The sequence below is a fragment of the Saccopteryx leptura genome, chromosome 3 (assembly GCF_036850995.1).
Source record: "Saccopteryx leptura isolate mSacLep1 chromosome 3, mSacLep1_pri_phased_curated, whole genome shotgun sequence".
Lineage (NCBI taxonomy): Eukaryota > Metazoa > Chordata > Mammalia > Chiroptera > Emballonuridae > Saccopteryx > Saccopteryx leptura.
The window spans coordinates 65,529,285-65,554,458 of NC_089505.1; the positions used below are offsets into that span (position 1 = coordinate 65,529,285).

At 46.3% G+C, this 25,174-nt stretch overlaps 1 protein-coding gene across 1 annotated transcript; it reads left to right on the plus strand.

The window, feature by feature from the left end:
• The first annotated feature begins 12,979 nt into the window (after positions 1-12,979).
• Positions 12,980-23,221, plus strand: C5AR1 (complement C5a receptor 1). Its single transcript, XM_066371883.1, has 2 exons — positions 12,980-13,084; positions 21,518-23,221. The coding sequence occupies exons 1-2, from the start codon at positions 13,067-13,069 to the stop codon at positions 22,562-22,564; spliced, it is 1,065 nt and encodes a 354-aa protein (XP_066227980.1). The 5' UTR covers positions 12,980-13,066; the 3' UTR covers positions 22,565-23,221.
• The last annotated feature ends 1,953 nt before the right edge of the window (positions 23,222-25,174 follow it).

Sequence of the window (25,174 nt, forward strand, 5' to 3'; positions counted from 1 at the left end):
TAAAACAATAGGGTCACAGTTGCCCATTAGGGTGAAAAATAAAACAAGAGTGGCCATAGTCCCTCCACCTATGCCCTTTCATTTGTGACTTTGTAGTTCCTTCTCTCCAGGGATGGAGTCAGTCTGGCTGGCCTTGACCAATAGAATATGGCAGAAGTGACCTTGTGTAGTTGTGAGTCTAGGTCTCAAAAGTCTTTGTATCTTCTGTTCGCTCTCTTGGAAAGTACCCACGACCGTGGGAAACAGCCCAGGCTAGCCTGCTGGAGGCTGAGGGATGGCACCAAGTTCATCTAAAGCTCCCACCTGGTACCTAGTTAATTCCCAGGAGCAGAGCCACCTGCCCAGCCAACAGCTGATGGGGGATGTATGGCTGAGCTCATCCAGGACCAAAGAACCATCCAACTGACCTGTAGACTCATGAGCAACAACACAAGGTACTACTTTAAGCTATTAGTACTTGGGGATGAGACCCAGTGGTCTTACTCTAATTTGGGCTGCTGTAACAAATAACACTGGGTAGCTTTAAACCAGTGCTTTTCAATCGCTGGTCCACCAGAAATATTGTGCTGATCTATGAAAGAGTTAACCACCTTGATATTGTATGAAGATCATAGACCTAGTGATTATAGACTTTATAATCTTCATACAACATCAGGGTAGTTAATTCTTTCCTGAACTGGAATGAAATTTCTGTGGAATGGCAGTTGAAAATCCACTGACTTAAGCCTGACCAGGTGGTGGCACAGTGGGTAAAGCATCAGACTGGGATGCAGAGGACCCAGGTTCAAAAACCTGAGGTTGCCGGCTTGAGCGTGGGATCATAGATATGACTCCATGGTCACTGGCTTGAGCCCAAAGGCCGCTAGCTTGAGCCTAAAATTTTGGTTTGAGCCCAAGGTTGCTGGCTTGAGCAAGGGGTCACTGGCTCAGGTTGAGTCACCCCGGTCAAGGCACATATGAGAAAGCAATCAATGAACAACTAAGGTGCTTCAATGAAGAACTCATGCTTCTCTTCTCTCTCCCTTCCTGCCTGTCTGTCCCTATCTGTCCCTCTCTCTGTCTCTATCACACACACACACACACACACACACACACACACACACACACAAGAAAACCATTGACTTAAACAACAAATATTTATTTAGTTTTAATTTTGATTTATTTATTTAGCAAGAAAGACAGAGACACAGAGAGAGAGAGCAACAGGAAGGGAGACAGATGAGAAGCAACAACTCGTAGTTGCTTCACTTTATGTGCTTCTTATATGTGCTTGACAGGAGAGGGGGGCTTTAGCTGAGCCAGTGACCCCTTGCTCAAGCCAGAGACCTTGGTGTTTCTAACTGGGTACTTTAGCATCTCTGTTCGATGCTCTATCTATTGTGCCGCCACTTGTCAGGTCATTCTTTTTTTTTTTTTTGATCTGATTACAAAAAAATTCTTTTTTTTTTTAATAAATAAATTTTTATTTTAATGGGGTGACATCAATATATCAGGGTACATATATTCAAAGAAAACATGTCCAGGTTATCTTGTCATTCAACTCTGTTGCATACCCATCACCCAAAGAGAGATTGTCCTCTGTCACCTTCTATCTAGTTTTCTTTGTACCCCTCCCCCTCCCCCTCTCCCTCCATCCTTCCCCCCCCCCGCCCCCCCTAACCACCACATTCTTGTCCATGTCTCTTAGTCTCGTTTTTATGTCCCACCAATGTATGGAATCCTGCAGATCTCGTTTTTTTCTGATTTACTTATTTCACTCCGTATAATGTTATCAAGATCCCACCATTTTGCCGTAAGTGATCCGATGTCATCATCTCTTATTAGGTCATTCTTTTTTTTTTTTTTTTTCTTTTTTTGTAGTTTTCTTTTTTTGTATTTTTCTGAAGCTGGAAACGGGGAGAGACAGTCAGACAGACTCCTGCATGCGCCCGACCGGATCCACCTGGCACGCCCACCAGGGGGCGATGCTCTGCCCATCCGGGGCGTCGCTCTGTTGTGACCAGAGCCACTCTAGCGCCTGGGGCAGAGGCCAAGGAGCCATGCCTAGCGCCCGGGCCATCCTTGCTCCAATGGAGCCTTGGCTGCGGGAGGGGAAGGGAGAGACAGAGAGGAAGGGGGGGGGTGGAGAAGCAAATGGGCGCTTCTCCTATGTGCCCTGGCCGGGAATCGAACCCGGGTCCCCCGCATGCCAGGCCGACGCTCTACCGCTGAGCCAACCAGCCAGGGCCTTATTAGGTCATTCTTAAGAAAAAAATTTTTTCACCCTGTCTGGGTAGCTTTGTTGGGTAGTGCGTCATCCTGATATGCCAAAGTTGTGAGTTCCATCCCAGGTAAGGCACATACAAGAATAAACTAATGAATGCACAAATAAACAGAAAAACAAATTGATGTTTCTCTCTTTCTCTCTCCTTCCTCTCTCTAAAATCAATATGTAAGAATTTTTTTTTCACTCTTTTATTCTTTTTTTTTTTTTTTTTTTTTTTTTTTTTTTTTTGAGAGAAGCAGGGAAGGAGAGAGACAGGAAGGAACATTGAGCGCTCCTGTTTGTACCTGGACCAGGGAATCTAACTGGCAACCTCCACGCTCAGGAATGAAGCTCCATCCAACCTAGCTATGTGGCCAGGGTTTAATTTTTTCTTTTTTTAGAGACAGAAAGAGGAAGCAAGAGAGAAGGGAGGGGGAAGGGAAGCAGTCGTTGGTTGTTCCACTCAGTTGTGCACTCATTGGTTGCTCCCCTGACCAGGGATCTAACCCCCAACCTTGTTGTTTTGGGATGATGCTGTAACTGATTGAGCTAACCAGCCAGGGCCCTGTTCATATTTCTTATCTCCAGTTATGTTCTTCTTCATAACATCCCTTCCTTGCTTCAAGTTTTCAATATCCTTCCTTATTTCTAGAAGGGCATTTATTATGCTTGTTTTACATGTCTTATTAGCTCCACTTCACCGGGTCAAGTTTCTTCCCAGCCTGACTGAGTGGGCTGAGCCTCCTGGGCATGCCGACAATTTTATACTTCAGAAAAGGTAACAATTCAGTGCTTCTTAAGCCTGATAGTATTACATTATTTTTCTTTGAGCATTGATTGAAAAGTCTAGAGCAACTGCTTTTTTTTTTTTTTTTTTAATTTTTCTGAAGCTGGAAACGGGAGAGACAGTCAGACAGACTCCCACATGCGCCCGACCGGGATCCACCTGGCAAGCCCACCAGGGGCGACGCTCTGCCCACCAGGGGGCGATGGTCTGCCCCTCCGGGGCGTCGCTCTGTTGCGACCAGAGCCACTCTAGCGCCTGGGGCAGAGGCCAAGGAGCCATCCCCAGTGCTCTGGCCATCCTTGCTCCAATGGAGCCTCGCTGCGGGAGGGGAAGAGAGAGACAGAGAGGAAGGAGAGGGGGAGGGGTGGAGAAGCAGATGGGCGCTTCTCCTGTGTGCCCTGGCCGGCAATCGAACCCGGGACTTCTGCACGCCAGGCCAACGCTCTACCACTGAGCCAACCGGCCAGGGCCGAGAAACTGATTTCTATTCATAAAAAAAAAGAAAAAGAAAAAAGACAGAAAGAGAATTACTGCTTCTGGCCAGAGTAAAGGCGATTTTCTGGTTAAAAAAGAAATTGTCAAGGATCATCCCTGTGTATAGTAAACACTGTGGACACCCCCCCCCCGGACCGACCCCCCCCCCCGGGCACCAAGCTAGACTCATCTGCCACTGGGGCTGGCAGTCTGGCACATGCGCAGCCTTTGGGCTCAGCACCCATGTCTCTCCTCGCGGCTTTCTCTGGTACCACTCAGCTTACTTGGACTCTCGGCACAGCCCCCAAAGTGGAGGCATGTTTTGCTGGTTCCTCAGTAGGTCCCCAGCAGGACTGAGCCCAGTTGTGCCCAGCGGTACCCCATTGACAGACACACCTATCACTGACTTTCCTCCCTAATCTGACTCAGTTCTCTCCTTTTTTTTTTTTTTTGACAGAGACAGACAGAGAGTCAGAGAGAGGGACAGATAGGGACAGATAGACAGGAAGGGAGAGAGATGAGAAGCATCAATTCTTCGTTGCAGCTCCTTAGTTGTGCCTTGACCAGGGATTGCTTTCTCATATGTGCCTTGACCAGGGGAACTACAGCAGAGCGAGTGACCCCTTGCTCAAGTCAGCGACCTTGGGCTCAAGCCAGTGACCATGGGGTCATGTCTATGATCCCATGCTCAAGCCAGTGACCCCATGCTCAAGCCAGATGAGCCCATGCTCAAGCTGGCGACGACCTCGGGGTTTTGAACCTGGGTCCTCTGCTTCCTGGTCCAATGCTCTATCTGCTGTGCCACTGCCTGGTCAGGCAGTTCTCTCCCTCTTCAATCCTGAGACTCGAGACCACCTCCTAAATAAATGACCATTACCCAAAACTTTTTCTAAGAGTCTGTTTTTGGGAAAGTCAAGTAAAACTGCCACTTCTCTCTAGATCTTGTTCTATTTTAGTTTTTCTCATGCATTTAAAAAAAATTTCAGTGAGAAGAGGGGAGGCAGAGACAGACTCCCTCATGTGGCCCAACTGGGATCCACCTGGCAAGCCCACTAGGGGGTGATGCATCTGGGGCATTGCTCAACAACCAAGCTCTTCCTAGTGCCTGAGGAGGAGGTCATAGAGCCATCCTTAGTGCCAGGGGCCAACTTGCTCCAATAGAGTCAAGGCTGCAGGAGGGGGAGGGAGAGAAAGAAAGAGAGAGAGAGAGAAAAGTGAGAGGGGAGGGGTGGAGATGCAGATGGTTGCTTCTGTGTGCCCTGACAGGGAATTAAACCTGGGATGTCCACATGCTGGGCTCATGCTCTACCACTGAACCAACTGGCCATGGCCTCACGCATTTTATTTTAGACTGTCTTCTTCTTGGAGGGGATACTAAACAGTTTAAAATTAGAGAAGTATATGAAATCTGATTGCAGATGTACGTACTCATGACCAAATGACAGAAGAGGCAGACCGTATAGACCCTGAATAGGAGAGGCCTTAAAACATCCACACAGGAGGCCTCTGACCTCTTGCAGCCGTACTCCAATGCGCATCTTAGCCATTAAGGTGCTCAGAATCACCTGGGCCTCTGGTTAGAATGCAGGATCTAATTCAGCAGGGCAGGGGCGGGAACTGAGATCCTGCATTGCTTGCATATCAAGGAGATGCCTATGTTGGGGACGGGGGATTGCACTTTAGGGCCAAGAGGCTAAAGGTAGCCTGAAAGATGGCTAATCCTGACCCATTTCCCCAACCCAGTTCTGTTTAAGATCTTTAAAATAAGAGAATCTGCCTGACCAGGCGGTGGAACAGTGGATAGAGCGTCGGACTGGATGTGGAGGACCCAGGTTCGAGACCCCGAGGTTGCCAGCTTGAGCGCGGGCTCATCTGGTTTGAGCAAAGCTCACCAGATTGGAACCAAGGTTGCCGGCTTGAGCAACAGGTTACTCGGTCTGCTGAAGGCCCACAGTCAAGGCACATATGAGAAAGCAATCAATGAATAAACAACTAAGGTGTCGCAACAAAAAACTGATGATTGATGCTTCTCATCTCTCTCCATGTCTGTCTGTTCCTACCAATCCCTCTCTCTGACTCTCTCTCTGTCTCTGTAAAAAAAAAAAATAAATAAATAAAAATAAATAAATAAAATAAAATAAGAGAATCTGCTGGTGCAGGCATTTTGGAAAACTGTAATAAGTTGAATGATACATTCGACAAAAGATATATTCATCCAGAACCTGTGAATGAGAATTTATTTGGAAAAACAATCTTTGAAGATATAATTAAGGTTCTTGCAATGATATTATCTTGAATTACCCAGGTGGGTCCTAAAGCCAATGACAAGTGTCCTTGTCAGAAACAGAAGAGGAGACACAGGCACACAAAAGAGTAGGCATGTGAAGATGAAGGCAGAGATTGGAGTGATGCAGCCACAAGTCAAGGAACGCCTGCGACCACCAGAAGCTGGAGGAGACCAGAATGGATTCCTGGTCAGGGCACACTGTGTGATCCTCTTGTCTTCAAAGGGAGTACGGCCCTCCCCAATGCCTCAATTTCATGGCTTCTGGCCTCCAGAGCTCTGAGGAAATAAATAAAATAAATCACTGCTGTTTTAAGCCACCCTGTTTGTGGTCCTTTGTTACACTCAGTTTCTTTCTTTTCCTTCCCTCTCTCCCTCTTTTCTTTCTTTCTTTCTTTTCCTTCCTTCCTTCCTTCCTTCCTTCCTTCCTTCCTTCCTTCCTTCCTTCCTTCCTTCCTCCCTCCCTCCCTCCCTCCCTCCCTCCCTCCCTCTCTCTCTTTCTTTCTTTCTTTCTTTCTTTCCTTCCTTTTTCATTATGTGAGAGGTGGGGAGGCAGAGACAGACTCCTGCATGCGCCCCAACCGGGTTCTACCCAGCAAGCCCACTAGGGGGCAATGCTCTGCTCATCTGGGGCCCTTGCTCTGTTGCAACCAGAGCCATTTTTTATTTTTTATTTTTTTATTATTATTATTTTTTAATTTTCCTGAAGCTGGAAACGGGGAGAGACAGTTAGACAGACTCCCGCATGCACCCGACCGGGATCCACCCGGCACGCCCACGGGGGGGGGGGGCGCTCTGCCCACCAGGGGGCGATGCTCTGCCCCTCCGGGGCGTCGCTCTGTTGCGACCAGAGCCACTCTAGCGCCTGGGGCAGAGGCCAAGGAGCCATCCCCAGCGCCCGGGCCATCCTTACTCCAATGGAGCCTTGGCTGTAGGAGGGGAAGAGAGAGACAGAGAGGAAGGAGAGGGGGAGGGGTGGAGAAGCAGATGGGTGCTTCTCCTGTGTGCCCTGGCCGGGAATTGAACCCGGGACCCCTGCACGCCAGGCCGACGTTCTACCACTGAGCCAACCGGCCAGGGCCCAGAGCCATTTTTTAGCACCAGAGGCAGAGGCCATGGAGCCATCCTCGGTTCCCTGGGGCTAACTCGCTCAAATTGCTTGAGCTATGGCTGTGGGAAAGGAAGAGAGAAAGAGAGAGAGAGAAGGGGAAGAAAGAGGAGTGGAGAAGCAGATGGTCGCTTCTCTTGTGTGCCCTGACCAGGAATTCAGCCTGGGACATCTACACCCTGGGCTGACGCTCTACCACTGAGCAAAATGGCCAGGGCCTGTAAGAATTCTTTATAGTTTAGGTACAAATTCTCTTCTGGAGACATGTAATGTATCTCCTCCCATCCTGTGGGTTGTCAGGCTGATTGATTTTTTTCTCTTAGTGCTAGCTAAGAGCTCCATTTCAATTACTTTGGAGCTGTGGGTCTTTCTAGGTTCTGGTGAAAATATTTTTAGTAAGATAAGAAGAAAAAGAGTTTCCTTCTTCCTCCATGATATTAGGAAAGCAGACATGATTCTGCATCATAAAAATGCCCCTGTATATATTATTAGGGATTTTTTTTTAGAGAGAGAGAGGAAGGGAGAGAGAGAGAGAGAGAGAAAGAGAGAAAACAGAAACATTGATTTGTTGTTCCACTTATTTACACATTCCTTGTTTGATTCTTGTGTGTGCCCTGACCAGGAATTGCGCAACCTTGGTGTATGGGGATGACTCTCTAACCAACTGAGTTACCTGGCTAGGGCTGTAAGTAACTTTTTAACCACTGAAAAGGCTGTCATTATGATTGTTGTGTAGTAAAAAATTTAACTTTACCCAAAGAGAGCTCTGTCCTTTGCCCTCCGCTCCTGTGACTTAAAGTGAGGACTTTGGGTCATATGGTATTAGCTAGACCTCCAGAGGGGGCTGGCGACCAAGACCAGCCCTGTTGGTGACCTAACCAGGTCTATGTGACCAAATCATAGCCGAGACTGGGCCAGAAGCCGGGGTGAGCTTCCTGAGCGGCAGTGCCCCGTCTGTGCTGTCGCACACTGCTGTGAGAAAGAGCTGTGCCTGACACCTGGGCGAGGACACTGAAGCCGTGGTACGGAGCTCTCCCGGCCCCTGCTCCACGCCTCTCTTCCCTTGGCTGGTTTTAATCCCTATTCTTTTTTTTCTTTTCTTTTTTGAGTAGTATAAACAAAAATTTATTTGTAACATAATCAACATACCTTTCTATAAATTTCTTCACAATTAGTCTGAATAAAACCTCTGGCATAATTAGAATTTACATGTTGCCTTAAATATACCAAAATCCATCTGTGTCACCTTTGGAATTTTACCTTGCCTGATACTAAAAAATAAGATAAACCTTGATCAGTGGCCAAATGCTTAACTTTTGCTGTTCAACCATTTTTCTTGATCTTGCTGTCTGACTCCATGCATTCCAGAATATTCCATGGATTTGTAATAAACTTCCAAGATGGATGGAAACTTCTTGCTTTTGTTTGCCTGAAATCCTAGCTTGTATTCATCCTTTTTTTTTTTTTTTTTTTTTTACGGAGACAGAGAGAGAGTCAGAGAGAGGGACAGATAGGGACAGACAGACAAGAATGGAGAGAGATGAGAAGCATCAATCATTAGTTTTTTGTTGCGACACCTTAGTTGTCCATTGATTGCTTTCTCATATGTGCCTTGACCGTGAATGGGCCTTCAGCAGACTGAGTAACCCGTTGCTCAAGCCAGAGACCTTGGGTCCAAGCTGGTGAGCTTTTCCTCAAACCAGATGAGCCCGCGCTCAAGCTGGTGACCTCGGGGTCTCAAACCTGGGTCCTCCGCATCCCAGTCCAACGCTCTATCCACTGCACCACTACTTGGTCAGGCTATATTCATCTTATTAAACAAAATATATGCTCCCAAAATGCCCAGAAATTCAGCTACTAAAACTACTTTAAAAATCTTTGCACCTGACCGGAATTGCTGGCTCACATGGTAATTTTTGGAATAGAGTTTTAATAGGACATAAGAACACCCAGCTCAGGACTAGTTTCTCCAGCCTCCCTTGCAGCTGGGCAGCCCAGTGACTATATTCTAGTCAATGGGCTGTTAGTGGGAAGCAAAGTGTGCCACTTCTGAGTTTCACCCTTGAAACGCTGGACATCTGTACTTCTTACACCTTTCCCCCTTATATTGGCATGTGGTGAGACCTCAAACAGCCACTTTAAACTCTAAAGGGGAACCCATGAGTTGCACATGGTATGTGAGAGAAAAATGAACTTAAGGGTAACAGTCAGAAATGAGTCTCCTTGTCTAATGATGATGTGTGTCCTGGCTCAGACACTCAACTGCCTAGAAAGGGCACTTCTTTTTAATTCACACAAAGGCTCTGGCTGGGCATGTGGCAGCTCTAGGGCAGTGCTGTGCTACAAAAATTTAATGTAAGCCACAAATGTGAACTTCCTGTGCAATTTAAAATTTTCTAGTAGTGGCCCTGGCTGGATAGCTCTGTTGGTTAGAGTAACGTCTCAAGGCAGGGGTTGCTGGTTTGATCCCTGGTCAGGGCACATACAGGAGGAGCACATTGATGTTTCTCTCTCTCTCTCTCTCTCTCCCTCAAATCAATAAATTAAAAAAAATTTTTTTCTGCCTGATCTGTGGTGGCGCAGTGGATAAAGTGTTGACCTGGAACACTGAGGTCGCTGGTTCAAATCCCTGGGCTTGCCCAGTCAAAGCACATATGGGAGTTGATGCTTCCTGCTCCTACCCCTTTCTCTCTCTTTATAAAAATGAATAAATAAAATCCTAAATTTTTTTTCTAATTGCTGAATTAAAAAGGTAAAAGGAGGCCCTGGCCGGTTGGCTCAGCGGTAGAGCGTCGGCCTGGCGTGCGGGGGACCTGGGTTCGATTCCCGGCCAGGGCACATAGGAGAAGCGCCCATTTGCTTCTCCACGCCCCTCCCTCCTTCCTCCCTGTCTCTCTCTTCCCCTCCCGCAGCCAAGGCTCCATTGGAGCAAAGATGGCCCGGGCGCTGGGGATGGCTCCTTGGCCTCTGCCCCAGGCGCTAGAGTGGCTCTGGTCGCGGCAGAGCGGGCAGAGCGTCTCCCCTGGTGGGCGTGCCGGGTGGATCCCGGTCGGGCGCATGCCGGAGTCTGTCTGACTGTCTCTCCCCGTTTCCAGCTTCAGAAAAATACAAAAAAAAAAAAAAAAAAAAAAAGGTAAAAGGAAATATTAAATAATAATAGTAACATACTTAATAATAGTATTGTTATATATTTGATTAATATCAATATTAATGACATATTAGTATATTATAGTCATTAATAATTTTAATGTTACATATTTATATTATATTGTTACATACAGTGACATATACATATGTAATAATAACAATATGATTGATAATATATTTTGCTTAACCTGATTTATCCAAAATATTATTTTAACATGTAATACAATATAAAAATTATTGATATCTTTTACAATGTTTTTTTTTTGGCTTGTCTTTTAAATCTGTGTGTTATACTCATGGCAGATCGCATTTTGGACTCACCACATTTCATCTCCTCGGTAGCCACAGCGACTCGTGGCTGCTGCGGTGGCTAGTGTGGGCTGGGTCTTGACAAAGAGAATGAAGAGACATCAACATAAAGGCTATAATCCCATCTCTAGAGAGTCTGCGGCCATAACTGCTGTACACAGGCACCGGGACGTATGTCCGAGGGTGCTCAGTGTGGTCTGAAAAGAAACATTGGAAACCACCTAAAATTCCACCAGCAGGGCAGGGATTAAATAAATGGCTGTCAAATGAATGATGGTTTTTATTATACTGTTAATACAAAACAAGGTGTTTCTGAAATATATTTACAAAAGAATATTACTCTGAAAAAAAAATAGTGATAGAATTGCATTATCAGAACACTCGATGAAGTTTGAATAAGGACTACAAATTGCATAAAAGTGTTGTATTAGTATTACATTTCCTTATTTCAAAATTGCAGAGAGGTTATGACAGACAATAATAGCCTTGGCCTTAAGAGATACACACTGAGGAGTTTATGGGAAAGGGGTATGATGTTTCCAATTTACTCTCAAATGTTTCAGGGGACAATGCCAATAGATACATAGATATGTAGCTATAGAGCTCCTGTGTTAGCTTCCTAGGTGTTGCCAGTCCCCACAATTTCGTGATCCAATTCCTTACCACAAATTTTTCTCTGTCTCTCTCCTCCAATCCTCCATTGATTATGTTTCTCTGAAAAAGCCTTGCCCCCCACAAGTATACAGTGGGAGAATACTAAAGCAAACAGGCAACAATGAAGGACTCTAGGTGAAGAGTATGCAGGAGTCGCTTTCACTATCCTTGCCACTTTCCTTTAAGTTTGAAATTACATAAAAATAAGAAGTTGCAAAAAAAATTATTCTGAGAAGCGATTCATAACTTTACCAACAGTCCAGAGCAGTTCAAATGTTAAGAAACCATGATTAATGCAATACTCAACTTTGATCCCAAATCCTAAAATATATATCAAGGTGGGTGTGGCCTGGTCTGACCTGTGGTAGTGCAGTGGAGAAAGTGATGACCTGGAATGCTGAGGTCGCCAGTTCAAAACCGTGGGCTTGCCCGGTCAAGGCACATATGGGAGTTGATGCTTCCTGTTCCTCCCCTCTTCTCTCTCTCCCTCTCCCCTCTCTAAAATGAATAAATAAAATCTTAAAAACAAACAAACAAAAAAGCCCGGATGTGGCCTGGCCCCTTGAGTCTCTTTCTAGTCAAGCGCCCCCTTGAGGTTAGGATCAGTATAACAACACTGCATTCCTACCAGCACCAAATCCCCACAAATGAGCTTTCAAAGTCCTTACATGGCTTCATTTAGTGGACCTAAACTTTGCTGTACACTGTAAAACTGCATGAACATTCCCAAACACAAACACCACATTTTAAAAAGTCTGGATGAATACACTCCAAACTGCTAATGGGAGGAGTTTCAGAAGGGGTTTTTTTTTTTGATGAGGGGAAGTGCATTTCTGATTGTTCAAATTTGCGAGGTGCATGAATTATCTTTGCTATAAAAGGAAAGCTAGATCTTGAAAAGTTGGAGGTTGCTGTAGAAAAATACTATTTGTGTTGGAAAGATGTGGGTGACAGGTTGTTGAGTTGCAGAAGAATGTGGGGAAAAGGAGCCTGTATCTGTCCTCATCATTGTGACCATACTCTCTGTGGTGGGCTGGATAGGATTTCCCACTGATGTCCACACTTAATTGCTAGACCCTGTAGCATGAACTTATACAGCAGAAGGGATTTGGCAGATAAGTTAAGGATCTTGAAATGATAGCTAATCCTGGGTTCTCAGGGCACCCTAAATGTCATCACAAGGGTCCTTATATGAGGGGAGCAGAGGGAGGTTTGTGACACACAGCAGGAGAGAAGATGTGACCACAGAGGCAGAGATTGGAGTAATGGCCACCAGCCATGGCACGCTGACAGTCACCAGAAAGTGGAAGAGGCAGAAACAGCCTCTTGGGAGCCTGCAGGGGGAGGAGCATGGTCCTGCTGGCCGCCTGAGTTTGGAATGCCACCTCCAGACGGGGAGAGATTACATTTCTGTTGTTTTAAGAGCCACTGAGTTTGTGTCAGCAGCAATGGGACACTAATGTAGGCTCCTTCCTCAACCCACGGTTCCAGGAGGGCCCAGAATGAGGCTGGATAGGAAGGTATGGCCCTCGGGGAGAGGGGGATACTTAGTTCAAAGCCCCAGGGAGGGAGATATAACTATCTCCAAGCACTGGACCACCTCCACACACCTGCTTAGCCTCTTTGGGCCTCAAAGCAACCTATTTGGGAAGCTGGGGCTCACCATCCCCACTTTCCAGGACCCCAGGGGAGTTTAAGCCAGTAGGATCCCTGAGCTTTTCCCCTCAGGGGCCCTGGAAGGAGGGAGATGGTCTCAAATGGGGAAATTTAGGCCGAGAGGAGCCAAATCTAGATCGGGACAGATATCTCTTTCATCTGGCTTTCTCCCACCTTGGACAGGAGGGAACTTCCTCAGTTTTCTGAGCCCTGATCTCCCTCCTCTGATTCCTGTCTCTGTCCCACAGAAGGAACCCCAGCCAGGGTGCCCAGTGTACAGACCAATGAGAAGCTTAAGGGAGAACACAGGTCATTTCCTCCGTGGCTATCTGCACCCTCCCTTTGGGCTTTAAAAACCACAGCCCTCAGGCAGGAGGACCTTCAATCAGCAGAGGAGAACTCATGGGAGACCTAAATATGGTGAGTCTAGAAGGGGAGTGGGTACTAGACCCTTTGCTCTCTCCTTTCTGGGACCCCCCCCCTCAACTCTCCCCTTCTCCCTGTCTTCCATCTCCTCCCTTCTATTGTCCTCAGCTCAATCTGTCCCACTCCTGGGCTGGGATGCGCTCAGGAGACTGTCAAGGGTTTGTCAAGGAGCCACCTCAAGGCCATGCATGAGGCTGGGATCCAAAAGTCCCCGAGGCAGGAAATTTGTGCCTTGGGTCTCATAAGGTGACTTTCTTCCTCCAGTGGAGAATCCAGGAGAGGCCTTCTGGGCAACAAGAATGGCAGGAGCGAAGGTAGGGAGCTGAAAAGAGCCAGTTTGGGAGAATGGCTAAGTTACTCAGCTGGACATTCAGGGCTTCTAAACTGCAGAGATGAGAAAACTGAGGCAGGAGTGGAGATGGCCCTGTTACTGAACTCAAGGGGTTTGCTGCTTGGGAGTACTCTATTCAAGAACAAGATGTGGTTGTCACAAGGTAGTTTTATTTACTTACAGCAAGTAAAGGAGATGCGATTTATATCCAAAGCTCTTCCTCTGGGAAGGGCGGCTTATCTACACTATTTGGTCAATTGCATGTTGATTTATTCTTTGCAGCTGGCTCCACTTAACAGGTGGGGTTCCTGTCAAGCTTCCCTGTTAACAGCCAGTCTTCAAAATGCTGTTCTCTAACATTATTAGCAAAAATAATATTTAGAAAGCACTGCCTAGACAGTGAGACCTTTGTCCTATTTAAGCGCCCAGATCCTTCAGTGGTTAGTGGCCGAAGCAGGCTATCCCATGGATTCTGTGAGCGTCAGAGGGAGACCTTGTCCAGGCTACCTGAGGGGCACCCTTGTGCCCCGAGGCCCCGGGAGGCTGAGGCAGGGCTGTGATTTAGCACCTGCTATGCTAAACAGTCTCCTCTTGCTTCACCTTGGGCAAAGGGGAATGGGGACAGCGCCCTGGCTGGACCATGGAAGGGTCTGCTGTTGCTTTATCCCTCTCATCCCACTTGTGAGACCCGGCTTGGGCAACAGGACTTCAGAACAAGGCCCGCCATTAGCTTCAAGTTCTTTTTCTTTCTACAAAATAGTCGAAACACCAGAGAGTATAGAGTGAAAGGTCATGTGCCCTCCCCAGAGCCTCAGGCTCCTTATCACTGACCCTCAAGGCAACAGTGAACACTAGTTCAAGGTAGATCCTTCCAGAAACAGCCCACAGGTGCTCAAGGACAGAAGCCAAGTCCTAACTCTTCCCTGTGCTCTTAAGTCTTCCCATTTTTCTTTCTCTTCCCGGCCATTACCCCTACTCCAAGCTGCCATCTTTGCTGGCCTGGATCCCTGCATCAGCCTCCTCTCTGGTCCTCCAGCCTCTAGTCTCCCCTGCTCACAGCAGCCGGAGGGAGCTTTCTAAACTGAACGCTGAGTTCCTCTGCAGCCCCAAGACCACTCACGCTGCTCATCACCCCAGGATAAAGGCAAAGTCTTTAACATGGTGTCTGTGGGTCTTCCAACCTCATCTTGGCCACCTGCCAGCCACGCGGACTTTTCATATTTCCGCTGTAGCCCAATCCCTCCCTCTAACCTTGAACCCATGATCCCCGTTCCCATCACAATTTAGATCTGGTGGCCACTCAGAGAAGGTTGTGGTGTTCGACTCTCAGAAGTTCTCTGCCACCCGCTCACTGCGAAGACTTGGAAAGGTCTCTTAAGCTCTCTGTCGCCTCAGTTTTCTCATCTGTGAAATGGGTGTGGCAATAGCAACAATATTCAGAGGGTTGTTCTGTGGATTAGGTGAGCTAATACATGAAAAGGGCTTAGGACACATCTTGTTAGTTATAATTGTTCTTCTTATAAATAGTGTCCCTCCTTCACCCTGTCCTCCGATCCGTCCCTGTCTTCTCACTGCCACCACCCTAGGGCAGGCCACCGCCGTCCCTCACCTCACCTGACAGCCCCTCTCCCTGGTTACTGTTTTGGAACCCTTTCTCTACACAACAGACAAGAGCTCTTAAAATGAGCCTGGGAACTTAGAAACGATAACGGTACCCTGTCCTTCTGGTCAATGTGACATAAATATTGTAATTAGTTAATGAATGAACTAACACCTGGAAAGTGCTTAGAACAGTACCTGGCACTTAGGAATGTCTCAGTAGCCCCTAGACTTGCACCAATTGATACAGCAGCCACAAGACACATATGGCTCCTGAAATTTAATTAAAATAACAAAATTAAAGGTTCAGTTCCTCAGACACATTGGCCACATTTCACACACTCCGCAGCTACATATGGGAGGCTACCATCTTGGGCAGCACCCATCTGGAACATCCCTATCAGCACAGAAAGTTCTATGGATGGCGCTGTCATGTTATTTCTCTATTGAACACCCCCAGTTCTCGCCACCTGGGATTAGTTTCTCTCCCAAGCAGACTGAAAGCTCTCTGGGGACAGGTGCCAGGTGTGTCAGCTAATATTTATGCAGTGAAGACATATTCTTAGAATCTTCTGAAATTCCTAGAATGTAGAACCACTAATTCTTCCTTAAAAAGTCTTTAAAAAATTGATTTTAGAGAGAAAGGAAGGAGGAGAGAGAGAAACATTGATTTGTTTTTTCACTTTTTCATGCCATCATGCTTAATTCTCTCTTTTTTTAAAGATAAGCCTTTTTTATTTTATTTTATTTATTCATTTTAGAAAGGAGAGAGAGAGGGAGAGAGAGAGAGAAGGAGGGGAGGAGCAGGAAGCATCAACTCCCATATATGCCTTGACCAGGCAAGCCCGGGATTTCGAACTGGCGACTTCAGCATTTCCAGGTTGATGCTTTATCCACTGCGCCACCACAGGTCAGGCATGCTTAATTCTCATATGTGCCATGACCTGGGATCAAACCTGCAACCTCGGCATGTCGGGACAACACTAACCAACTGAGCTACCCAGTCAGGGCCTAGAATCATGAATTAGTTCATAGATTCTATATAATGTCCATTTATTGGAATGGGCAGTGCACTCACTGGTATGGTTGTACATGCAAGAAGAACAAAGACTATAGGTGAAAAGCTTCCTTCAGATGCCTGCCCCCGGCCAGTACTGCCCCTTCCAGGGGACGACTGTTATGGGAGTCCTCTGTTTGCTAGACTGTGCGCACACACCCACACACAGATAGATAGATAGATAGATAGATAGATAGATAGATAGATAGACAGAGATAGAGGAGGGAGGGGCAGAGGGGCAGAGAGAGAGAGTTAGTTTCCTCTTTTATTGGTAGCTTTACACATGGTGTGGTCCTTGCCTTTTCTATTTAACCTACACCATGGAGCACTTTCCACATCATTGCACAAACTTCCTCATTGTTTTTAGCAGTTGCATAATACTCTGTTGCTTGGATGAGCCATTATTAATTCATTTAATTTTTTAAAATTTAATATGACTTACTTTTTCACAATTGACTTTATTAGAGTGACACTGGTTAACGTAATTATACAAGTGTCAGGCTCCCAAGCCTACAGCACATCCTGTAGGGCCATCATTAATTTCGCCAGACCCCTGTTGCTGGACACTTCAGTTATGGCCAAACTTTGTGAGCCCTGTGCAAGGTCCCGGATAGAAACCACAGGGTGTTTGAATCAGCATCTTTTTTCTACATTCACGAGTGAACTTTGTCAGCTGATGAGAAGAAGGATGATGTCAGCATGCAGGAAGGCTCCCTTTTTGGGGTCTGACTCATTCTGCAGCCAAGGATCACAGATAGTCTGTGAAACCGGGAGAGAAAATGTTAGCTTTGTGGATTGTGTCCCATGGGGACATTCAACATATTTAACAACCTGCAGGGTCCCCTTGAGCAGGGTGTCGGCCTCCTGCTGTGTGTGGCATTAACCCTTCCATGATGGGAGCGTGGGGACCTGGAAGGGTAGGGTCCCCGAGTAGAGAATGGGAAGCCAGGGTGCTGGGGGTACAGGGGCTGGGGAGTGTGGATGGCTCAGGGCAGGGCTACTTACCAATGGAAATATTTCAGCAATTTTAAACTTCTATTTTGAAATATTTTCACACTTTTCAAAAAATTACAAGAATAATATAAAAAACTCCCCTATACTCTTAACTTAGATTCTCCAAATTTGCTTGCCCCGTCTATCTATCTGCCTGTCTATCTGTCTATTTATCTATCTATCTATCTATCTATCTATCTATCTATCTATCTATCTATCAATCATCTGTCTATCATTTTTTTTCCTGAACCATTTGAGAGTAAATTTGTCTTTTCTCAAGACCAAGGAAATTCACCTATGTGAGCACAGCACAATGATCAATGTCAGAAACTTAACAGCCAATGCAGTACAATTATCTCATCTACAGACCACATTCAAACTCAATGTCCGAATAATGCTCAATTGTCCGACTAGTGCCCGCTAGAGTGAATCATTATTCCTGCTTCAGGCTTCAGACCAGGATGTGATATGACATGGTCTTGGCTCTTTAGTCCCCATTCATCTGGAACAGTCCCTTAGCCCTTTATTGTCTTTATGGCAGTGGCATTTTTTTTGAATTGAATAAAATTCACATAATATGTAATTTGCCATTTTTTAAAAGATTTTGTTTATTGATTTTACAGAAGGGGGGTAGCAAGAAGTATTGACTCATAGTTGTTTCACTTTAATTGCTTGTCATGTGTGCCTTGATTTGGCAAGCCTAGGGTTTCGAACCTGCAACCTCAGTGCTTCAGGTTTACCACTTTATCCACTGTGGTATCACAGGCTAGGCTGTAATTTGCCTTTTTAATGTCTGCATTTCAGTGGCATTTAGTGCATTCATGATATTGTGCAATCATCACCTCTAGCTAGTTCCGGAACATTTCAACACCCTCAAAAGAAACCCTGTAGGCTCAGGCTGGGTATTCTGTTGGTTAGAGTGTTGTCCAATACACCAAGGTTAAGGGTTCAATCCCCAGTCTGGGCACATACAAGAATGAACCAGTGAATGCATAAATAAGTGAAACAACTAATTGATCTCTCTCTCTCTCTCTCTCTCTCTCTCTCTCTCTCTCCCCCTTCCTCTCTCTTTTCAAAGGCAATAAAGCCTGACTAGTGGTGGCACAGTGGATAGAGCTTCAACCTGGAATGCTAAGGACCCAGGTTCAAAATCTTGAGATTGCTGACTGGAAGGCAGGCTCATCTGGCTTGAGTGTAAGATCATTAAAATGACCCCATGGTCGCTGGCTTGAGCCCAAGGTTGCTGGCTTGAGCAAGGGGTCACTGCTCAGCTGGAGCCCCCGGTCAAGGCATGTATGAGAAAGCAATCAATGAACAACTAAGTTCACACAACTATGAGTTGATACTTCTCATCTTTCTCCCTTCCAGTCTGTCTGTCTCTTTCTCTCACTAAAAAAACCCAAAGTAAATAAAAAAGAAACCCTGTATCCATTAGCAGTCATTCCCCATGTCTCCCTCCTCCAGCTCCTGAAACGATTAACCTGTCCCGTTTGTATTGGTTTACTTTTCTGGACATTTCATATTCATGGTGTCCTATAATGTATGTGACCTTCTGTGTCTGGCTTCTTTCACTCAGCAAATGTTTTCAAGCTACAGCACATCAAAGCTTGCATTAGTACTTCATTCTTTTTCATGGCTGAGTAATATTCCATTGCACAGATATTCCATCCCTGCTCATCTGCTGACATTAGCATCCTTCCTTGAATTATTTAATCATTGGTATGGCTCTACCAGCAAGTACCCGTGGCCATCAGCCTGCCTGACTTTAGGGTAGTGCAAAGGGACTAAAAATAAAAAACTGTTGGTTCAGAGAAAGAGCTCAGTTCTTCAGTAATCATAATATTGATAAATAATAATAGCATTGGCTGCCCTTTCTTGGTCCCCTACAGTACGCCAGGCACTCTGCCACCTGCTTGAACATTTTTTATGTTATTTAATCCATGAGGTGGGTGTTTCAGTGGGTATAAACCTCAGCCCACAAGTTCAGGTGCACTAAAAATCCAGCTCTGAGTATTTCTGTAAGGGTGACTTCTATGTCTGTCTCCTTCCCTGGCTTTGTGACAAAAGTGGCCTCCAGTGATGGACTAGCTTCAAGGACCACAGAGCTCACCCCTGTGGGGAAGCACCCCATCCACAGCCCCCATTGGAGATGGTTGGGGGCAGTCTGCCTGGATTTGCAGCCCACCTGTCCAGGTTTGACTTCCTATCTACTTGACCCAGAACACACTACTTCCCCTCTGGCCTCTGTTTCTTCATCAATAACATGGTCATATGACTAGTGCCCACTTGTAGGGTGATGGTCAGGAATGAAAGAGTTAATGCCATGCCTGGCACATACTAGGTGCTCAGTAAATACTGGCTGCTTTAGTTTGATCATTCCCTTCCTTGCATGGACTGCAAGGCTCACTCCAGCTGGGCTGCCACCTCAGCACCTTTTCTGTCTTGGGGGGCTGACAATTGCCGGGAGCTCTGTCTGAGAAGAAGTGCTCAGGACCCCTCTGTTCTTTATTTTGTTATGGAAAAGTTCAAACATACAAATGCAGAGAGACTGATATTATGAATTCTGAGGGTACCTATCCCCCAGCTTCAACAGTCATCAATATTCTACAATTCTCAGTCATCCAGAGTCTCCCTCCCTCCTTGAAACTTTCCTCCCTCCCCTCCCACTTTTCTTTGGCTGGAGGGTTTAAAATTTTTTTTTTAAACTGATGTTTTTAGAAAGAGAGGAAAGAAGAGAGAGATAAACATTAATTTGCTATTTCACTTATTTACCATTGGTTGATTCTTGTACGTGCCCTGACCAGGGATCAAACCCACAAACTTATCCTGTCAGAATGAGGCTCTAACCAACTGAGCTACTCGGCCAGGGCCCTCACACTGGCTCTTTATTTCTCCGAAATATACTCTGTATAGAGATGGCAGGATAAATGCTTGACTCTTTCCCTTTCCAGAACAAAATGGTGACTAATGGGTTAGCTTGTTTTTATTATCATTATGAACTCAGCTCTTTATATATTAGTGTTTCATTCCATCGTAATTCTTATTTTTATCAGAACCTCAAATTGTCCCATCTTTGACTAGTGGAAGCCCTTTCAGGCTGTTTCTTGTGTTTCTTTGACCTGTTCCCCTTAACATTTTTCTTAATTTCTAATCTGAAATGTTCTGAGCTCATCTTATCTATTTCCTGTCCCAGAACAAGAGTCAACCCTTCTTCAAGGAATCCTGGTTCCTTTGAATGACCAATGGTAATGACCATAATCTTTGTTCTTGAACTTGAACTCATACCCTTCTCTATTCCTTTCATCCTTTTCGTCCTCCCTCTAGCAAGGTAAAGATCTATTTCTTTTGCCTATTATTTATTCTTCCTCTTGTTCCCAAATATTTTTTCTCTGCTCTGAGACCGAGGGTTTGGAATGGGCTTCAAGAAGTTAACTAGGACCTGACCTGTGGTGGCGCAGTGGATAAAGCTTCGACCTGGAATGCTGAGGCTGCTGGTTCAAAACCCTGGGCTTACCTGGTCAAGGCACATATGGGAGTTGATGCTTCCTGCTCCTCCCTTCTCTCTCTCTCTCTCTCTCTCTCTCTCTCTCTCTCCTCTCTAAAATGAATAAATAAATAAAGTCTTTTAAAAAAAAAAGAAGTTAACTAGGAAAGAAAGGAAGGGGGTGACGGTGGTGGTGGGGTAACTCTAGTTATAGCATCTCAGTTTGTTGGTGATATTAAAAATATCACACAGGGGCCCTGGCCGGTTGGCTCAGTGGTAGAGCGTCGGCCTGGCGTGCAGGAGTCCTGGGTTCGATTCCCGGCCAGGGCACCACAGGAGAGGCGCCCATCTGCTTCTCCACCCCTCCCCCTCTCCTTCCTCTCTGTCTCTCTCTTCCCCTCCCGCGGCGAGGCTCCATTGGAGCGGAGATGACCCGGGCGCTGGGGATGGCTCCTTGGCCTCTGCCCCAGGCGCTGGAGTGGCTCTGGTCGCAATAACGCCCCGGAGGGGCAGAGCATCGCCCCCTGGTGGGCGTGCCGGGTGGATCCCGGTTGGGCGCATGCGGGAGTCTGTCTGACTGTCTCTCCCCGTTTCCAGCTTCAGGAAAAAAAAATAAAAAAAAATCACACAGGCAGGTACTGCCCCTTTGGGGCAGATAGTGACCACAACTTGCAGCAAATGTAGGCTTTAATCATTTGATTGCTGAATCATGGGGAAGTCCAGAGACTTCATGGGGAGGCAGCAGGGTGGCAGGGAGTCCAATCAGCATGGAAGGCTTTCCAATATTTTAATAAGTGGTATGACACCCCTGCTGACTCTCAGCCCTCAGCAGTCCCCCATTTCCTGGGAAAAAACCTGAGGCTGAGAGAAGTGGGGTGATGGGCTCAAAGCCCCGTGGCTCTGATGGACCCCCTGGCACCTGTGTGCAGACTCAAATTCTCCTTGCCTCTCTGATTCCACCAGGACCTCATGAGTAACAACACCCCCGACTACAGTTCCTATGGCAGCATGGAGCCTGACACCCCAGTGGATTATTCCCCCGCCAAAAAGCTGAGTGCTCCAAATGTGATTTCTCTGGTGATCTTTGCAGCTGTCTTCCTGGTGGGAGTACCAGGAAACGGCCTGGTGGTCTGGGTGACAGGGTTGGAGGCCAGACGAACCATCAATGCCATCTGGTTTCTCAACCTGGCACTGGCCGACCTCCTCTCCTGCCTGGCCCTGCCCATCCTGTTTGTGAGTAACCTCCAGGATAACTCCTGGATCTTTGGGAATGCTGCCTGCCACATCTTCCCCTCGGTCATCCTGCTCAACATGTACACTAGCATCTTGCTTCTGGCCACCATCAGCGCCGACCGCTTTCTGCTGGTGTATAAACCCATCTGGTGCCAGAGCTACCGAAGGCCCTGCATGGCCTGGGCGGCCTGTGGTGTGGCCTGGAGCATGGCCCTGCTGCTGACCATACCCTCCTTCATGTTGCGTAAGGTGCACGTAGACGCCTTTTCAGACAAGGTAAAGTGCGTCACTGACTATGGTAGCGGTGGTATCTACAAAGAGAGGGTGGTGGCTGTCCTCCGGCTGGTCGTGGGCTTCCTGTGCCCGCTGGTCACACTTGGCATCTGTTACACGTTCCTTCTGATCCGGGCGTGGAGCCGCAGCGCCACGCGCTCCATCAAGACGCTCAAGGTGGTGGTGGCCGTAGTGACCAGCTTCTTTGTCTTCTGGCTGCCCTATCAGGTGACAGGGATGCTGCTGGCCTACTTCGACAGGAAGGATAGCAGGTTCAAAGCCTTGTCCAAATGGGATCCCCTGTTTGTCTCCTTCGCTTATATCAACTGCTGTATCAACCCCATCATTTATGTGGTCGCCGCCCGGGGCTTCCATGCCCGGTTCCTCAAGTCCCTCCCTGCCAGGCTCCAGAATATTTTGTCCGAGGAGTCCACGGTCAGGGAGTCCAAGTCCTTCACGCTCTCCACGGGGGACACCAATGCCCAGAAGAGCCATATGGTGTGAGGGGAGGACTCCCAGGCCACCTTCTGCCTGCTGCTCCACCTTCCTTCTGGTCCACTCTCTTCTGCTTATTTTAACTCCTCCTTGGGGGAGCTGGTGTTTTAGTGATTTCTCCTCCATCCTTTCTCATTTCCAAGATCAACAAACACTTCCTCCTGGGGCCACACACCTTTCTCTTCATCTAAGGACTTTGAAAAACAAAGAGACACCAACACACCAGGAGAACGCCCAGACAGCAGCATGTTGGTGCAGGCAGAGAAGGTGTGAAGAGAGGACGTTAGAGACACAGAATACAGAGGAATGGAAGCCTTCTAAACTTTCAAAAATAGGAATGTATTTATTTTATGGAGAATTGGAAAAAATAATATAACTGGCTTTTTATTTAGAACAAATAAAAAGTAGATGGACCTATTAAGCTTTTGTAAGTGAGGTGGTTTCAAGAAAAACAATAAGTTAAAATGTCCCTTAAATGGGTTTTTAAAAACAGTTTTAAGTAAAAAGATGGCATGTGATTGTGGAGAGAAGAGTGAGGAAGGCCTCTTGAAGGCCGAGGGTGAGAATTGCTGTTTGGGTACCTCCGGCTACGGGATCACAGAGGAATTTGACATTTAGTTTGTAAATTACTGTCTGTTTCCACTTTAAAAAGATTAAACTTTTTATTTTGACATCATTGCAGACTCCCGTGCAGTTATTAAGTAATAAGACAGAGGGGTCCTGTGTCCCTTTAACCTGTTTCCTTCAGTAGAAACATCTTGTAAAATGACATTACAAAACCCAGGGTGTTGACATCGATACAGTCCATGTACAGGATGCTTTCATCACTAGGATCCCTTGTCACTCCCTTTCCTAGCTACCCCCACTTCCCTCCACCCTCCTCAGCCTGTCCTGAACCCCTGGTAACCACAGATTCGCCTCTATCTTTCTTTTTTTTTTCTAGGTGAGAGGAGGGGAGATAGTGAGGCAGACTCCCACATGCACCCTGACTAGAATCCACCCAGCAATCCCTGACTGAAGTCAATGCTGGAATCAATCAAGCTATTTTTAGCACCTGAGGCTGACATGCTAGGACCAACTGAGCTATCCTCAGTGCCTGGGGTGATGCTCAAAGCAATTAAGCCATTGGCTGCAGGAGGGGAAGAGGGAGAGGGAGAGAAGCAGACGTCATTTTTCTTTCTTTCTTTCTTTCTTTCTTTCTTTCTTTCTTTCTTTCTTCCCTTCTTCCTTTCTTCCTTCCTTCCTTCCTTCCTTCCTTTCTTTCTTTCTTTCTTTCTTTCTTTCTTTCTTTCTTTCTTTCTTTCTTTCTTTCTTTCTTTCTTTCTTTCTTTCTTTCTTTTTTAAGTGAGAGGTAGGGAGACAGAGAGACAGGTTCCTGCATGTGCCCCAACCGGGGTCTACCCAGCAACCCCTGTCTGGGGCTGATGCTCTGTCCATTTGGGGCTGCTGCTCCATTACTCAGCAACTGAGCTATTTTAGTGCCTATGGTGAGGCCATGGAGCCATCCTCAGTGCCCGGGGCCAACTTGCTTGAACCATTTGAGCCATGGCTGCAGGAGAGGGGAAGAGAGAGAGAGGAGGAAGAGAAAGAGGAGGGAGAGGGGTAGAAAAGCAGATGGTTGTTTCTCATGTGTGTCCTGACCAGAAATCAAACCTGGGACTTCCACACACCAGACCAATGCTCTACTGCTGAGCCAACTGGCCAGGGCTGATCCACCTCTATCTCTATAATTTTTTCCTTTTGTGAATGTTCTATTAATGGAGTCATACAGCATGTAAAAGCTAGGATGCATCACTTGAATAATGAAAATAAAATAAATGTTGAAATGTTATGTATAATTGACTTTAAAACATGTCTGTGGCCCCAGCTAGTTGGCTCAGTGGTAGAGCAACGACCGGAGTGTGGAAGTCACAGATTCAATTCCTGGTCAGGGTACACAGGGGAGGTGACTACCTACTTCTCCCCTACTTCTCCTTCTCTCTCTCTCTCTTTCTCCCTTCTGCAACCATGGCTCAGTTGATTTGAGCATGTCAGCTCGGGCACTGAGGATGGCTCTGTCAAACCTCTGCCTCTGGCACTAAAAATAGCTCAGTTGCAAGCACTGACTTTAGATGAGAGTTCCTGGGTGGATCTTAGTCAGGGAAAACGTGGGAGTCTATTTCTCTATCTCTCCTCTTCTTACTTAAAAACAACAACAACAACAACAACAACAAAAACATAATCTGTTTAGTATTTTGTGTGTGTGTGCAAGTGTGTGTTGGCTAGAAATTCTGTACAGACATGCACTGGCCAACAGAAATATGATGTGAACTAAGTAGGTAGTTTTAAATTTAATTAAAAATTAAAAACTGATTGAAATAATAGTAATAGACTGAATAATGTAATATAATTATATGTTATATTAACAATGACAAATGCTGTATTCATTATATATATATGGATATTGTATATTATGTGATTATACAGTGTGTCTGTAAAGTCATGGTGCACTTTTGACCGGTCACAGGAAAGCAACAAAAGACGATAGAAATGTGAAATCTACACCAAATTAAAGGAAAACCCTCCCAGTTTCTGTAGGATGATGTGGCAGCATGTGCGCATGCTCAGATGATGACATAA